This window comes from Hemitrygon akajei, chromosome 31, assembly GCF_048418815.1.
Source record: "Hemitrygon akajei chromosome 31, sHemAka1.3, whole genome shotgun sequence".
Lineage (NCBI taxonomy): Eukaryota > Metazoa > Chordata > Chondrichthyes > Myliobatiformes > Dasyatidae > Hemitrygon > Hemitrygon akajei.
In genome coordinates this window covers 14,125,484-14,143,016 of record NC_133154.1, presented here as the reverse complement: position 1 = coordinate 14,143,016, position 17,533 = coordinate 14,125,484, and the positions used below count along the sequence as shown (strand labels likewise).

Below are 17,533 nucleotides of genomic sequence, written 5' to 3'. Positions count from 1 at the left end.
TCATGAGAGGCTGGATAAACTTGGGTTGTTTTCTATGGAGGCTGGGGACTGAAGGGGGGATCTGTCAGAAGTTTTCTAGATAGAGTGGACAAAGAGTATCTGTTACCCAGGGTTGAAATATCTAATACCAAGAAGGCATTCATTGAATGTGAAAGGAGGTAGGTTCAAGGGGGGGTATGAGGGGTAAGTATTTTTACTCAGAGAGCGATGGATGCCTGGTATGATGGTGGAGGCAAATACATTAGAGACTTTTAAGAGACGTTTGAATAGGCACATGGGTGTGAGGAAGATGGAGGGATATGGACTTTGTGTAAGTAGAGGGATTAGTGTTTGGGTGTTTTTGATTTGCTTTTTAGCTGGTTCAGCACCACATTGTGGGCCGAATGGCCTGTTCTGTGTTGTACTCCTCTATGTCATATGTTGATCATTGGCCTTCCCTCACCAAACATTTGAAATTGGTTATTTTTACAATCCTTGTTTAGAGAAAGCATTGGCTCAGACCATCTTAGTCCACAGGCCTCAGTTCTGAAAACCTGTCACTAATGGGCTTTGAACTTGTATTAGCTGTGTAGGCAGCCTTTACTTAAACACAAAGTTGTTCAGTAGTATCTCACTACTTTGGTATGGACTATATTAAATGAAGCCTAATCCTCAACTTGTACAAGGACAAATGGTATCCTTTGCTTTGTAGTGAATTGCCCATGAAATGCATGTTTAAACAGCATTTGTGGTTTAGGTTTAGGGATCCTTTATTTTCCTAAGGCTCAGTTCTGTCTCCTAGATGTTTATTTAGCATACTATAACCATGAATTATACAGGCCATTCAGCTCATGTTGTCCAGGCCATCCAGTCGGCACCCAATCCTGCTCATAAATATGTCTGCTCAAAATTCTACATCGTTTGCCATAAACAGATATTCCCTGCTATATAAAAATCTGCTTGCGATAATGAAACATCCTGCACAGTTCTTACACTCGTATGCATTTTCTGCAAGTTTGAGATCATTCCCCAAAATGAAAACAGCATCCATCATCAAAGATCCTCACCACCCGGGTCTCGCTGCTGCCATCAGGTAGGAGTGCTTCAGAACTCGCACCAGTAGGTTTAAGCATCCCTCAATCATCAGGCTCTTGAGCAAAAGAGGACAACTACACTCTTCTAGTGAGATGTTCCCACAGCCAATGATCTCACTTTAAGGATTATTTTATCTTCTTATTTCATGTTATTATTTATTGCTATTTATTTACATTTGCATTTGCACAGTTTGTTGTCTTCTATATTCTTGCTCTTTCATTGATCCTGAAGAAAGAATCTCAGGGTTGTATGTGGTGACACGTATGTACTCTGATAATAAATTTTATTTTGAAGTTTGAACTTTGTGTCTGGGTCAATAATATAAATAGCAAATAGGGAGGGTCACAGCAAGAGCCTTTTGGGATAGAACTGGTAGCAGAGTTCCAAGCAGATCTATTGCTGTCTACAGGCATTCAGACAATTTCTAATTCACTGCAGCACACTGCATCCAGTTCAAATGTATTCTGTCTTCAAATTCAGATTCAAGTTTATTGTCATTTGACTGTATACTTGTACTCTACCAAGTGAGACAACGTTCCTCTGGACCAAGGTACACAGCACAGTAAATATAACTCACACCATAGCACAAAGTAATATTACCACAAATAATAAGATGCATATATAATACAATTTAAAAAGTAAATGGTATAACATTACTGGTGCTTCGTAAGTGATGAGACCCGGGTGGTGGTCGGGAGTTCGGTAGTCTTATGGCCTGGGGGAAAGAAGCTGTTTTCCATCCTGACAGTTCTTGTCATAATGGTACAGCAAATAGACAGATACATATATATTTATTGATCCCAAAGGAAATTACAGAGTCACAGTAGCATTACAAGTGCACAAATATTAGAAGAGAAGTAAGAAAGAATAAAAAAAATAAGTTACCTCAACAGGAGGGTCATCACTTCCCCGGCTATAGAGCCTAATGGCCAAGGATAAGAATAACCGCATATGAGGCTCTTTTGGATCAGCGCTGTTGGCTTAGTCCATTATTAAAAGTGCTCTGCTGCTCAGCCAAGGTGCCATGCAGAGGGTGAGAAACATTGTCCAGAACTGCCAGGGTTTTCCATAGTGTCCTTTGTTCTACCACAGCCTCCAGTGTGTTCAGATACGCACTATAACTGTGCCAGCCTTTCTAATCAGTTTATTGTGCCTGTTGGCATCACCTGTGATGATGCCACTGCCCCAGCATTCTACCGCATAGAAGGCTGTACTGGCGAGAAAAGACTGGTAGAACATGTGACCCTCCTGCCTGATGGTAGGGGAGCCAAAGAGATTGTTGGATGGATGGGAGGGATCACTGTCAATGCTAAGTCATATACCTTATCAAATGGTTTCTCCGTTTCTAATATCTGCCTGGTTTCCCTTATACATAACCAGAGTGGTGATTTCAAAATATTTAGTTAAATTGTGAGACCTGTTTTTTGATCTCTGACTCCTGGCAAGCTGACAAAAGATTCAGATTAGATCTTTCACAATTCACGTTAAGCACCCCAGATGTCAAAGGCTGAAGGTCGTAAGTCACTGAGCTTAATAATACTACTTCTCCTCTCTTGGAGACACTGAGACCCGTTCCACAAGTGTCATTCACATGAAAGAGCAGTTGCTCAAGCTAAGAACATGGGAACAAAGATCAGCAGGCTTATGGATGGTGTACTATATGTGCAGTGCTTTATGTCTTCCTGTATCTTTATGAACCCATCCCCTTTCTAACAAGAACTACTAGCCGACACAGACCGGAGACTGAACTGGAGACCTTTCATTTTCCTACGCCCATCAATTTGCAGACGGATCAGAAGAAGCAGCATCATTGGCGACATAATTTCCAAAAAATTAAAACATTTACTACAAAAAATTAAATGAACTTGAGGGGTGGGGGAAGAGGGTTAAAGCTATGGGGTCTGTCTGTGGAATAATGTGCTATATATCTTTTATTTGTTCAGGACGAAAATGTGGTGAAGTTGACACAAGAACTGGCACAGAAGTTGGGGCTACGGATCCGTAAAGCATACATCAGAGCTCAGGTACGTGCTGCTGTGTGTCTGCTCCTCATTCCTCCTTTATTTTCCCCTCCTGAAATGATTGGCTATTATAAACAACAGGAAGGAGACCTAATGAGCTGAAGTTGCTGACTCTATGCTGTTAATGTTGGCATGGACACTGGCAGGAATGCAGTGTCAGATAGATGGACAATGTTATGTTAAGCCCTTATAAATCACCAGTTCATTCACTGCAGGAGAGCTTACTTAGAAATTGTTCTGTGTTTTTGGTGTTTGAAAAGGGTTGCAGCTCATGTTGTTGCTGCTAACTAGATAGTTATACAGCACATAAACAGACTCTTCAGCCCATCATGCTTATGCCAACCACCATGTACTTATTTATACAATTCCTATTTGCAAGCTCTTGGTGATTCAAGTGCTGGTCTAGATACTTGTGAGAGTACTTGTCTTCACCGCCCATGCAGGCAAAACGTTCCAGATTGCAGCCACAAATGGCTTAGGGAAAATTCCTTCCTCAGGTCCCTTCTAAACATCTTACTCCTTATCCTAAACCTAAACCCTCTGGAAGTTTACTCACATATACAGTTATCCATAAATTGGACATTCTCTACCTAGGGACGACTTATATACCACTAGAAACACTCTTCGGGTTACTGGAAAGTGTTGCAATTAAATGAATGGACACTACATAATGGGAAGGGCAGGGAAAGTGTTGCCAAGAGTTCAGCAGGTTCTGGACAGACAGATGAACGTCAATGCATGCAGAAGGCATGTCCTTTGTTCAAGGGAACAACAGAAATGCCTCAAGTTACAGTCAGGGAGCTAGTGTTTGTAAGGAGGTGAGTACAGTTTTAGAGCAGCCTACAGTGTAGTTGAAAACATGAGAGTATCTGCAGATGCTGGAAATCCATAGCAACACATAAAAAATGCTGGAGGAACTCAGCAGACCAGGCAGTATTTATGGAAAAGAGTAAACAGTCGACGTTTTAGGCTGAGACCCTCCATCAGGACTAGAAAGGAAGGTGAGAAGTTGGGGGGAAGGGGAGGAAGATCTCCCGGTGGCCACCCATTTCAATTCTACTTCGCATTCCCATTCTGACATGTCAGTCCATGGCCTTCTCCTCTGCCACGATACGGCCACACTCAGGTTGGAGGAGCAAAACTTTATACTCCATCTGGGTAGCCTCCAACCTAATCATGAACATCAATTTCCTAATTTCTGGTAATTGCCTCCCCCCCCCTCCCTTCACCATTCCCCATTCCTGTTTCCCTCTCTCACCGTACTTCCTAACCTGCCCACCACCTCCCTCTGGTGCTCCTGCCCATTTCTTTCTTCCATGGTCTTTTGTCCTCTCAGATTCCCCCTCCTCCAGCCCTTTATCTCTTTCACCAATCAACTTCCCAGCCCTTTACCTCACCCCTTCCCCTTCTCCCTCTCCTGGATCCACCTAACACTTGCCCCTTTGTACTTCTTCCTCCCCTCCCCCCCCCCCCACCTTCTTACTCTGACTTCTCCTCTTTCTTTACCGTCCTGACGAAGGGTCTCGGCCCGAAGCGTTGACTGTTTACTCTTTTCCATAGATGCAGCCTGGCCTGCTGAGTTCCTCCAGTGGTGTGTGTGTGTGTGTGTGTGTGTGTGTGTGTGTGTGTGTGTGTGTGTGTGTGTGTGTGTGTGTGTGTGTGTGTGTGTGTGTGTGTGTGTGTGTGTGTGTGTGTGTGTGTGTGTGTGTGTGTGTGTGTGTGTGTGTGTGTGTGTGTGTGTGTGTGACTTTGGGGGACCTTTCAAGTGTACCAAATTTAAGATGTTGGGGAAGATCAGCAACAAAAGCCTGAAGTACATCTGAGCTAAAAGTGACTGAGACCCTGACCTATTTGGGCAAAGCAATTCAGGGTCACACAAGGCTGCGTTTTGACGTTCCAGGCACTCAGGGAGAACAGGATATGGAATCTGAGTCACAAGAACAACTGCATATGCTGGAAGTCTTGAACAACACACACAAAATGCTAGAGGAACTGAGCAGGTCAGGCGGCATCTATGGAGGAAAATGAATAATTGACGTTTTGATCTGAGACCGTTTTTCAGGACTGAAAAGGAACAGAATAAGAGGGGAAGGGGAAGGTGATAGGTGAATGTAGATGAGAAGGGAGGGTAGGGCAGTGGGGGAAGGGATTGAAAAGGGGATAATTTGAGAAGCTAGGAGGTGGAAGGTGGGGAAGGCACACAAAATTTTGGAGGGCCTGCAGTAAAGCATTTGATATTTTAAGTAGCACATTGAATAGAGTTCTTGGTTTTTTAAACGCGAGATTCTGGAGATGCTAGAAAAGTCACACACACAAAACGTTGGAGAGGTTTGTCAGTGCAAACTGTTTAATGGAGTACAAGTATCCCACTGAGAAATGAAGAAATAAAATTTGCCTAGCGACCCAGAAATGGACGCAAAATTGCTTTACTCCAGGATAGCCCGGCATGTTTATTTCTAGAGCTTTAGAATGCACTTTTCTAGTCCACCGTGTTCAATTCCAGCCACAACATTTTGGGCTTGAACTCAAAGCCTTAGAGTGGATCCAGCAGAAATTTAATACAATAGAGATAAGGGACTATTTGTAGAGGCTGGAAAACTGGATTGCTGGGAAGATTAAGGGGAGATTTAAGTATTTATGGTTGTAGACAGACAGAATAAATACAATGATCCAAATGGCTGTATGATCTTTGTGAGGCAGAGATAACTAAGGGTGAGAATTTTTTGTAAACATTGATTAAACAAAATGGATGTAAGTATGAAAGAGACTGAATATGGGCAACACTAATTGAACTAATTTGTCGATACTTATCAAGTTGGTAACTGGAAAGATCTAAGTACTTGTGGGGCTTCTGAAGACTTGGATTGAACCAAGTTGAGTTTCAAGTGAAATTTATTGTCATAACCACAAAAACAGTGAGGTACAGTACAATGGAAAAACTTGCAGCAGCATCACAGGCATTGTTTAGTCAGCACACAGAATTTAAAATCATACGTAAAGTTTGAAAAAAAATTATACCAATGAGAGTAAGTAGTTCCTCTTTCAGTGAACTGCCATAAGTTTGATGTGGTAAATGATCAACTGAATTATATGATTTTCAGGGTTCTGTAAGGAAGTTGTTAATTTCTTTCAGTGGAAAAAATAGTCAGTCTTCAAAATGATGAGAGTTTAGAAATTCCCAATTTTTTAACTTCCTTTTTTTTTAATAAGCCTCAGTCTACCTCATTAGTCACCTATTGAAAAACTTAATCAGGTTTGTCAGACATAACCTATCCTTTACAAATTCTGGTTTAAAAATATGGTTTTAAGAATGCAGCATTCTAAACAATGATATTCTGGTATGCATTGTTAATAAATTGCTTAGTTGTGTTGATCCTAAGCACAAGAGATTCTGCAGACGCTGGAAATCCAGAGCAACAGACATAAAATGGTGGAGGAACTCAGCAGGTCAGGCAGCATCTATGGACACGAATGAACAGTTGACATTTCGGGCTGGAACCCTTCTTCAGACCTGTTAATAGCTTTTCCTCATTTATGCTGTTCTTGAGCAAGCTGTGTATTTATACAAATGGGTGAAGTTCATTTTAGTCAAGTCTGAAGCCAGGAAAATTATGTGACTGTACTCAGTTTTCCACCCCACTAACCCCACAAGTGTTCTCTTTCTCAGCCTGATGTGGATACAGGGAGTCGGACTATAATTGGAAATTCGGTGAACAGTGGGCATGTAAGTTGACTTCTGAGTTTTTACTCCACTGATACGTTTCTTTCAGAAAAAGTTCACAGAGAGAAAAGTTTCTGTGAACAGAACTGTAGTTTGAATGATAATTAATAAATTCAAGGGTCCAGTATCCATGTGGGGATGCAAAGGAAATTACTGATGACTTCTGCATTGGACTAATCAAAAATTGGTTGAACAATCAGACGCTGCCTCTTGTATTAAATTCCCTGTTAAGCAAATAAGACTTTATTAAATGTCTAAAAAGATGTTTATCTGCCTCTTTTTTTTCATGATAGATTTTTATTCTCTACTTCTGAAGTAGTTCCACTACTTGATGGAGAATAGTACAAAACCCCAGCGCAATAATGAAGGGCTGGTGCACTGTCTTTTGGTTAGGAACTACATGCTGCATTACTTGATGGAGGGAATTATCTTCAAGAGAGACCTAGCTGAACCCTCAATTAACTTCACTGGGAAAAAACAAGCTCATTTGGTTATTTATTTATTGGGTTACAGCACGGAATAGGCCTTTCCAGCCCTTGAGCTGTGCGGTCAAGCATGCCCCTTTTTAATCCTAGCCTAATCATGGACACTTTACAGTAACCAATTAACCTACCTTTGGAAACTAGAGTGTCGGAGAAAACCCACACAGCCATGGGGAGAGCATACAAACTCCTTACAGGCAGCGGCGGGAATTAAACCTGGGTCGCCTGTACTGTTTAGTGTTGTGCTAACCACTATGCTACTGTGCAACCCATATTAGTTCCTTGTTGTTTAAAGATCCTTCCTGTGAATGGCTGCTATGCACCTTATAAAAGTCTAATTCACTCTTTGTAGATCTAAAGTTTAAATTAATATTTAGAAGTATTGTACATATCCAGCAGAATGTCACCATGTCGCCATCTTGTCCCACTTGCTCTAAAGTGGGTATTTGCTTACACTGAAATTTATTTTCATAATGTTACTCATGTATGCTGTTACCTATATCATTGTATAAATATGGTGAATAGCTGAGATACTAATTGGAAAAAAATTGCCATTTATCCCTCTATGTCTCCTGCCACTTACCAATTTCCAAACAAGTACAAGAATTTGGCTTAACTTTCATTAAATTCAATGTTTGCTAGAAGTCGCCTATTTGGAACTTCTGATGGCCTATATTCAAACCTCTGCCCACTTACACAGATTCAGAATCAGGTTTAATATCATTGGCATATGTCATGAAATTTGTTAACTTTGAGGCAGAATGCAATACACAATAATAGAAAAACACATTAATTACAAATCGTTTGTACATTAAGTAATCAGGTTTGTTATCAACGGCATGTGATGTGAAATTTGTTAACTTCGCAGCAGCAGTTCAATGCAATACATAATCTAGCAGAGAGGGAGAGAAAAAATAAATAAAACAAAACATAATAATAAATAAACTAGTAAATCAAATGTGAAAAAACAGAAATACTGTATATTTTTTTAAAAATGAGGTAGTGTCCAAAGCTTCAATATCCATTTAAGAATTGGATGGCAGAGGGGAAGAAGATGTTCCTGAATTGCTGTGTGTGCCTTCAGGCTTCTGTATCTCCTACCTGATGGTAACAGTGAGAAAAGGGCATGCCCTGGGTGCTGGAGGTCCTTAATAATGGACGCTGCATTTCTGAGACACCGCTCCCTAAAGATATCCTGGGTACTTTGTCGGCTAGTGCCCAAGATGGAGCTGACTAGATTTACAACCTTCTGCAGCTTCTTTCGATCCTATGCAGTAGCCCCTCCATACCAGACAGTGATGCAGCCTGTCAGAATGCTCTCCACAGTACAACTATAGAAGTTTTTGAGTGTATTTGTTGACATGCCACATCAATATATATATAAATAGTAAAATTAAATAAGTAAAACAAAAACAGAAATAAAAAGGTAGTGAGGTAGTGTTTATGGGTTCACTGTCCACTTTGAACAGAAACCTGTTCAAAAATTTAGCTGTGTTTGTTAGACATGACCTTTCATTTACAATTCACAGTCAAACCCTGATCAGTTCATTAAATGATAAGAGACTGGGTAATGTCAAGGTCTGACACCTAGGTATCCTTGTGTGTAAATCTCTGAAAGTTAACCTGCAGAAGCAGCAAGTGATTAGGAAGGTGAATGATATGTTGGCTTTTACTACGAGAGGGTTTACGACAGGAGGAGTAAAGAGGCTTTGCTGGAATTGCTATTTGATCTAAGTGAAATTCCATACCTGGAATATTATGTATAGTTTTGTTCTCTTCATCTAAGTAAGGATAGTCTTGTCAAAGAGAGAGTACAACAGAGTCACAACTGGTTCCTGAGATGATAGGTTCTTCACAGTTTAAAAAAATGAGAGGGAATAGCATTGAAATGTATAAATTCATACAGGACTTAATAGAGTGGTTTCAGAGAAGTTTCCCCCTGACTGAGATGTTTAGAAACAGTTGGGCGGCAGATGTGTAGGTCTGAGCTGAGGAGAAATTTCTTCACTCAGAGGAAAATGAATATTTGGAATTCTCTACCCTGGAAGGCTGTGGAACTTCAATCATTGATTTCAATCAAAACAGACTGATAGATTAAAGAAATTGAGGGATATGGCAGAGTCCCAACAGGATGGTAGAACAGCCGTAGTCTTGATGAACGGTAGAGCAGCCCTGAAGGGAAGGATGACCTACTCCTGCTCCCATTTCCAAAGGTCGTAATTCAAAATATTATTATTTTAAAAATATTTAATCATCGTCTTTCTTGACCACAGATTTTTTTTTGCTTTTTGAACTATTGCTTCCCTCTCTATTCTTGGATAACACTATCAAGTCCAGCTCTGTAATCTAAAGACATTCCTAATATTTGAAACCCTTCATCGATCATATCATCGTGTCATGTTGGTTAACTAACAAACTTTTTTTGGCAGTCCGGACAACATTGTAAGCCGCTTTCTGAATTCTCCCACAGATATCCATAAGTGGCACAAGTGATATAGATGATATTGAGCCAGGTAAGTTTCCATTTTGTTTCTCTTGTGTAGAAAAATGAACCATCACTGCAGCCAAAGAGAACAACAGGTTGTGCTTTCCCCAAGCCTATAGAAGTGCCCTGTCCACCTCTTACATTGTCCTTTCAGCAGTTTAATTGGGTCACCTGTCCTTCTAAAAATAAAAGTGTTGTCATACGCTTCAGTGCATATATGCACAGGAGCAATAAGAAACTTTAACATATGAGTAGCATTTGATGGCTCTGGGCCTGTATTCGCTGGAGTTTAGAATAATCGGAGGGATCTCATTAAAACCTATCCAATATTGAAAGGCCTAGATAGAGCGGATGTGGAGGGGATATTTCCTATATTGGAGGAGCCTAGGGCCAGAGGGCACAGCATCAAAATAGAGGGTTGTCCATCTGGAACAGTGATGAGGAGGAATTTATTGGCCAGAGGGTAGGGAATTGGTGGAATTCATTGCCCGAGGCGGCTGTGGAGGCCAAGTCATTGGATATATTTAATGCAGAGGTTGATAGCACCATCCAGAGACAGAGAAGCAGTTTCAGCGACAGGTTACTATCGATACAATGCTCCTCAGACAGGATGAAGAGGTCAATACTCCCCAATGCCATTAGGCTTTACAATTCTACCGCCAGGACTTAAGAACTTTTTAAAAGCTATTATTAATGCTTTTTGAGATAGTGATTTAGATGCATATCGTATTTTTTTACTGAGTTAAGTATTGTATGTAATTAGTTTTGCTACAACAAGTGTATGGGACATTGGAAAAAAAAGTTGAATTTCCCCATGGGGATGAATAAAGTATCTATCTATCTATCTATCTATCTATCTATCTATCTATCTATCTATCTAGTTCTTGATTAGTCAAGATGTCAAAGGTTACAGGAGAAGGCAGGAGAATAGGGTTGGGAGAGATAATAAATCAGCCATGGTAGAGTGGTGGACCAAACTCAATGGGCTGAATGGCCTAATTCTACTCCTAGGTTTTATGGTCTTATTATCTCTTTCTATTTTAAACATATTGTGTGGTGATTTTTATTTTAGAAGATGTCTTGTAGGTGTCCCGGTAAGAACCAGGCTCCCCACGCTGGACTTATTGGTGCCACGGTAGCATCACGGTTAGCTACGGTCACAGATCGGGGCGTACCAGAGTTCGGAGTTCAATTCCAGCACTGTTCTGTAAGGGATCTTTGCACGTCCTGCCCGTGGAATGTGTGGGGTTTTCCCCAGGTGATCCGCTTTACTACCACAGTCTAAAGGCATATCCAGTAGGTTAATTGGTCATCGTAAATTGTCGTAGTTATGGGGTTGCTAGGGCAGCATGGCTTGAAGGGCAGGAAGGGCCTATTCTGTGTTGTATTGCTAAACAAACAAGGAAATCAATAGCCAGGCCTGGTAGAATGGGTGAGCAGACTTGATGGGCTGAATGGCTTAATTCTGTCCTATGTTTTATGGTCTTACCTGCAGCAGGTCACTGGCACACAGATAAGCAGATTCACATGAGAAACATTAATTAAACATAAATTTTACGTAGTTTTTTTTACAAAAAAGATAATTAAAACAAAAAAAATGAAGTCCATGGTGGATTGTTATTGACCAATCCCCTTCTCTTGTGCAGTTGTAAGAAACCTGAGTACAGTGAGTTTGAGCAGCATTTAACCAATCCCTTATGGTTTCCATCGGGAAATGCAACTCTGAATTGTCTGTTTCACATGGAGGGTTGTGATCATTGAACAGTGAAGCTGAGCCTTTGCAACTTACACAAAATATGAATACCATGAAGTTTAGGGACTGAGACTAGAACCTGGTCACTTGACCCATTATTCCATTCCTTGAGCAATGATTGTTCCTCGAGAATTGATTAGACCCTCATCTGTACTACTCCTGCCTTCCCCACTTCATGTGCTTCCCTCCCTTCCACAATCACATTGTCCTCGCTTTCTACCCCATCAACCTTTCAAAAAAATGATTACCTTTGAGCATCTCCTGTGTAATGCCATTATGTATTAAATATATCTTTCCCTCCTCAGCTGTCACACTACAGCATTCCAGAGGGACGATTCCCTACCTAACACTTCGTTTATTTTTTATGCAATCCCCACATTTGTGATATAGTACTTTCTTCTACAAGTGTTGGGAATGCCTGATCATCTTCTCCCTTCCTACCAATATTGGCTCTAATTATATAGTTTCCAGGTGAAGCAGTTCCTTATAATGCTCAGTGTGCATCTGCTCTATTCCAGTGCAACCAAATTCAGATTGAGGACTGCTTTGCTCTGGTTCATTCTGCAAGCCCGAGCTTCTGGTTGGATGCCACTTTAATTCTGCATCCCATTTCCACGCTGTCCACTCTGTCCTTGCCCTCCAGTCGCACAATGCACACAAAATGCTGAAGGAACTCAGCAGGTCGGGCAGCATCTATGGAGAGGAAATAAGGTGATGTTTCAGGCTGAGTCCCTTACCGTAGATGTTACCTGACCTGCTGAGTTCCTCCAGCATTTCGTGTGTGTTCGTCTGGATTTCCAGCATCTGCCGAATCTCTCGTTGTTATGATTTGCTGCTCGTCTTCTAATCAGCCAAATGCAGTCAATCCAACATCACTTAACAATTTTGGATGGCATTTCTGTTATTCTCCATTCTTCAGAGACAGGATTGAAGATTTCTTGCTCCCTCAGTAGTTTTGTGAGTTCTGGGGTGGCTGATGAAGCTTATATGACTACCACGGACTCTTCTACATTTCGACAATTGTGGCTGATGGGGCGGTGATTTGGTAGTTTCAGAGATGGTATGCTCCTTCTTCCACCAACACTGGGATTGTGTCTGCTCCCAAAGCATGGACTCCAGGTTCTCACTGCCATTTCAGATACTCCTCATCCATTTGGAGCAGTTACAGGCCTCATCAACCTGTTTCCTCCTCCCACAGCAGTTTTTGTTGGGATTCCGATGTCGGACGTGCTCATGAGTTGGCCAGCCCAGTGTAACGGTTTAGAGGAACCACAGCTCAAAGCTGGTGCTGGCCTGGCAAAGGTTGCCGATGTTCCCTTACCCTTCTGATGAATTTGGAGGATTTTGCAGAAGCGGATCAGTACCGTGCGAAGCCTGGTGCATTGAAGGCAGTGGTGAGTTTCATCATCCACGTCTGCCTTTGCCAAGAGGTTCCTCCCAAGATAAAGGGACTGATCCGTAATGTAACAGGGTTTTCTCTATCTCTGTTTTCGGCTGGCACTGCGATGCAGTGGGACGGATTGGTGGAGGGTCTTGGTCTTGCAAATGTTGAGTAAAAGACCTATCTTTTTCATATACTTTAATGAATGAATTGACAGGGTCTTGGAGTTAAGCTTCCAAAGAGTCATCAGCATACTGAGGTTATAGTTTCTGAGGTGCGAGGTGGTTGTGGTTCTAGTGTGAGGTTAAACAGTTTCACGGTTTCCCTCAGGATTAGCTTCACTCCCACAGGACATTTGTGTCGGGTGCAATGTAATATCGTGGCAAGCAAGATTTTAAAAATCAAGTATGCTTTTTAACACTGACACCAGTCTTCACTAAAACTGTCTAGTGCAAAACTATTGATTGGCATCAAGACTTGAACATTTAGAAATGTTCCAAATCTTGAACATTTGGAAGATGGAAACAAATTTCAGTGGGCATTTTATTTTGAAGAGGATGTTCCTCACTCATTCCTGACTGATTGCTTTCCCATGATGGGAAGGGCTAATAAAAGGGGGCATAATTTTAAGGTGATTGGAGGAAAGTATAATAGGATGTCACAAGAAAATTTCTTTGCCCAGAGAGTGGTTGATGCGTGGAATGCCCTGACAGGTATAGTGGTAGAGGCAGATACTTTAGGTGCATTAAGAAATTCTTAGATATGCACATGGATGATAGAAAGAAATGGAAGGTTATGTAGCAGAACATAAGAAATAGAAGCAGGAGTTGGCCATCTGGCCTGCCGAGGCCATTCAATAAGATCATGGCCATGGACTCATCTCCACCTACCTGCCTTACTTCCCCTACTGTATTAAAAAAAACAATTCAACCTTGTCTTAAATATATATACTGAGGTAGCCTCCACTGCGTCATTCAGCAGAGAATTCTACAGATTCACCACCCTCTGGCAAAAGCAGTTTCTCCTCATCTCCATTCTAAATCTACTCCCCCGAATCTTGAGGCTGTGTCCCCTAGTTCTAGTCTCAACTGTCAGTGGAAACAACTTTCGTGCCTTTATCTTATCTATCCCTTCCATAATTTTATATGTTTCTATGAGATCTCCTCTCATTCTTCTGAATTCCAGCGAGTACAGTCCCTGGCAACTCAATCTCTCCTCATAGTATAACCCCCTCATCTCTGGAATCAGCTTGGTGAACCTCCTCTGTACCACCTACAAAGCCAGTATATCCTTCCTCAGTAAGGAGACCAGAACTGCATGCAGTACTCCAGGTGCAGCCTCACCAGTACCCTGTACAGTTGCTCTTAAATTCAGTTCCTCTAGCAATGAAGGCCAACATCCCATTTGCCTTCTTGATAGCCTGCTGTATCTGTAAACCAACCTTTTATGATTCATGCACTAGCACTCCCAAGTCCCTCTGCATAGCAGCATGCTGCAATTTTTTAATATTTAAATAATAATCTGTTATTCCATTTTTCCTTCCAAAGTAGGTGACCTTGCATTTTCCAACATTGTGTTCCATCTGCCAGACCCTTGCCCACTCACTTAACCTACCTATATCTTTCTGTATCTTCTACACAGTTTGCTTTTCCACTCAAAATAGTATCATCAGCAAACTTAGACACATTGCAGTCAGTCCCCTCTTCCAGATCTTTAATGTAGGGAAGGGTTGGGTTAATCTTCAAGGAGGTTAAAAGGATGGCACAATATTGTGGGTACTGTGCTGTACTGTTCTCTGTTTCCTGTTCTATGATGGAGCCAAAGGCTTTAATAAAGTGGAAGAAGACCATGTAAAGTGGCTGGTGATGTTCTCTGTATTTTAGTTGGAGTTGTTACATCAAGACTATGTTCACCATGCCCCCTCGATGGTTTAACAACATTCCTAGCGTTATTCAACCTCCCAAACTTTCTCTTTCCTCCCCTCTTAAACATTTATCTCTTGCTTTCCTCAGCTCTGATGAAAGGACATTGACTTGAAACTTAAATTCTGTTTTTATTTCAGATTTCCAATTTCACAAGTTTTTGCCCTTGATTTATCCCTTGACTGTTATTTCCGAGATTATCTCTGAGATGTTCTGTGGGACTTTGCTTTATCTATATTTTGCCGATAATCTATCCCCATAACCATATTTCAGATATACTCAAAGCTTTGGAATATTCTGTATTAAAGGGAATAAATATCTGGCTACGTTTGTTTTCTCTCTGCATTATTTATTTACTCCACAAATTTTTCTTTCATTTTTGCTATTATTATCACCCAAACCTTAAATTGTATTAGAAAAGCATTTTTACTCATTTTTTGTCCACTTAATTCTTGTTGTTTATAAATCATTGTGCAATATGATCTGCCTATCCTAATTAAGTCACCACATTCACCAAATTTCCTAAAAATGCTTCTATGGGAGATTGATTCTGTTCTTAGAAATGTGTACAGCACAACTTCTGACAACAAAAGTCATTTCCTCTTGGCATGTTTTTATATAGTCTTTAAGATCAGTACACGTCACTATAAATTACAGCGGCAGCCATTTTGGTACATAGTTTTGCTGAGTCATTGCCAGTTGCAAATCTCAGCCATTAGGCGGCTCTGTGTAGTGGCTATTTGAGATCTATAATCCTGTATCTGAGAGAGTATCTTCACCAACTAACAATGCCAGAGCAAAAAACTGATTAATCATTGTGTTTTTGATGCTTTTTTTTGCCACGATTGTGTCTTTGTTTTTATGATGCAGATCTGGCTTTGGAGTTTCCATGTGCTCCTGGTCCAGTCACCAACCCCATACCAGCCAGTGATCCGTCAGGCCCTCTTCTCTCAGCTGCCCTCAGTATCCAGCAGTCCCAGGAAGACCCTGCTCCACTTAAAGGTTCAGTAGGTGATGGCGTCTCTCTCTCGGTCCCTGAAACTACAGATGAATTTGCAGATGGAGAGATCATTGGAGAAGACTTGGACACGTTATTGGATTCTATTGGAGAGGCAAATGAATTTCCGATGGTAAGAGGCAGATGTAGACAAAAGGCAACGTAACCTCCCGTGTTTGGATTGGTTTTGTGCTCTGGTTTAATGTTGGGTTAAGGACTATAAGATTGTAAATTGAATTGAATTGAATGATCTTTATTGTTATTATACACAGGTACAATGAAACTCTGTTTGGCTTCCTCTCAGGCAATCAAACGAAGCGGTAGATAAAAACAAGACAGTGATAGAAAAATGCTATTAAATAGATAAGTAGCAGAAAATAAGTTACAGCAGCACCAGAATATCACAGTAATGCACAAAGTGCCGTTAGTGCGAGTATTTGAGTCCTTGTGTGTGCTCACAGTTTCAGTCATTGTTCTGTGGGAGTGGTGTGATGGAGGCCACGGCTCTGGGGTAGAAGCTGTTCCTCAGTCTATTTGTTCTGGTTTTTAGTGTCTTGAATCTTTTGCTGGACGGCAGCGGGTCAAACAGGGAATGGCCGGGGTGTGTGGTGTCTCTGGTTATGCTGATTGCTTTCATCCTGAGTCTGCTGGAATAGATAGTGTCCAGTCCTGGGAGCTCCATACTGACAATTCGCTGGGCCACCTTCACCACGCGATGCAGGTCTTGTTGCTCAGCAGCTGGGTGGGTCTTAGAATATTACAGGGATTGGAGATGATATAGATGAATTTCATGGTGTCATTTGACAGAAGGGATCTATTACAGAAAGTGCACCTGCCTATGGTATCTCAAACCGCAAGCAGATTGGGAAAGGGCAGTAGAGGACTGAAACAGGATCGTTTCATGGGGAGGAAGAATAGGAGCACAGGCAGCAGTAGAGGTAGGTTGAGGTTTACAAAGGATGAAGTTTTCAGAGCTAGATTAGGATCTTTTGAGCAGAACAAGGGTGAAGGCCCATTGGAGACAGGTGCATTGTGTCAATGGCAATTTGTACAAACAGATCAAGTTCAGTAGATTATGATTATGCTTCTTTCAGTTGTCTATACTGAAGCAGAAATAGTCGTGCGGATTAAACTCAATCTTTGCTTTTACCACCAGTCAGTGGCAGATTGACCAACTGCTTTACGTTTCTCTCTTGGCTTCCATTGAATGAATGGCATTAATATCTCAAGCTTTCTAAAACAAGCCCTCAGTTACCGGCAGACATGGTGAAGTTAGGCATGGCCACTGGTGACTGATTGGCCCTGGGAAGTTGACCACTGTTTGTGGGATTTTGGCTTCGCTGGTCTGTCGGCGTTGCCACGGTTCCCCCTTGTGTTGGTGCAACAACAGATGGCTGATCTGCAACACAATCTGCCACGGGATGGTTCCTGTTGTACTAACAGAAGACGGTGTGATTGCTTGTTCTTTGTCCAATTGCAGCCAAAACCACCTGTGGTGAAAGTACAGGCAAATTTAAGGTTGTGGTTTTCAGTTGAGTGGTTGGTAGCTAACTGAACAAACAGAAGAATAGCCGTGTTTCTCCCACTTTAAGGGATTTTTTTCCCCCCTCTGTTCCGCAGCATCAGCTGTTGTGAGCACTTCTGGGCTCATATCTAAGAAATAGATTTGCTGGCGTTAGAGAAGGTCCGGAGGAGAT

The 17,533-nt window shown here is 41.5% G+C and overlaps 1 protein-coding gene across 1 annotated transcript in view; it reads left to right on the top strand.

The window, feature by feature from the left end:
- zc3h7bb (zinc finger CCCH-type containing 7Bb) overlaps nucleotides 1–17,533 on the top strand; it is a 92,700-nt gene that overhangs the window by 22,695 nt on the left and 52,472 nt on the right. The window contains exons 6-9 of the mRNA XM_073033462.1: nucleotides 3,018–3,098; nucleotides 6,763–6,819; nucleotides 9,769–9,811; nucleotides 15,710–15,969. Coding sequence (XP_072889563.1) covers nucleotides 3,018–3,098; nucleotides 6,763–6,819; nucleotides 9,769–9,811; nucleotides 15,710–15,969 — 441 coding nt within the window. The remainder of the gene's footprint in view (nucleotides 1–3,017; nucleotides 3,099–6,762; nucleotides 6,820–9,768; nucleotides 9,812–15,709; nucleotides 15,970–17,533) is intronic.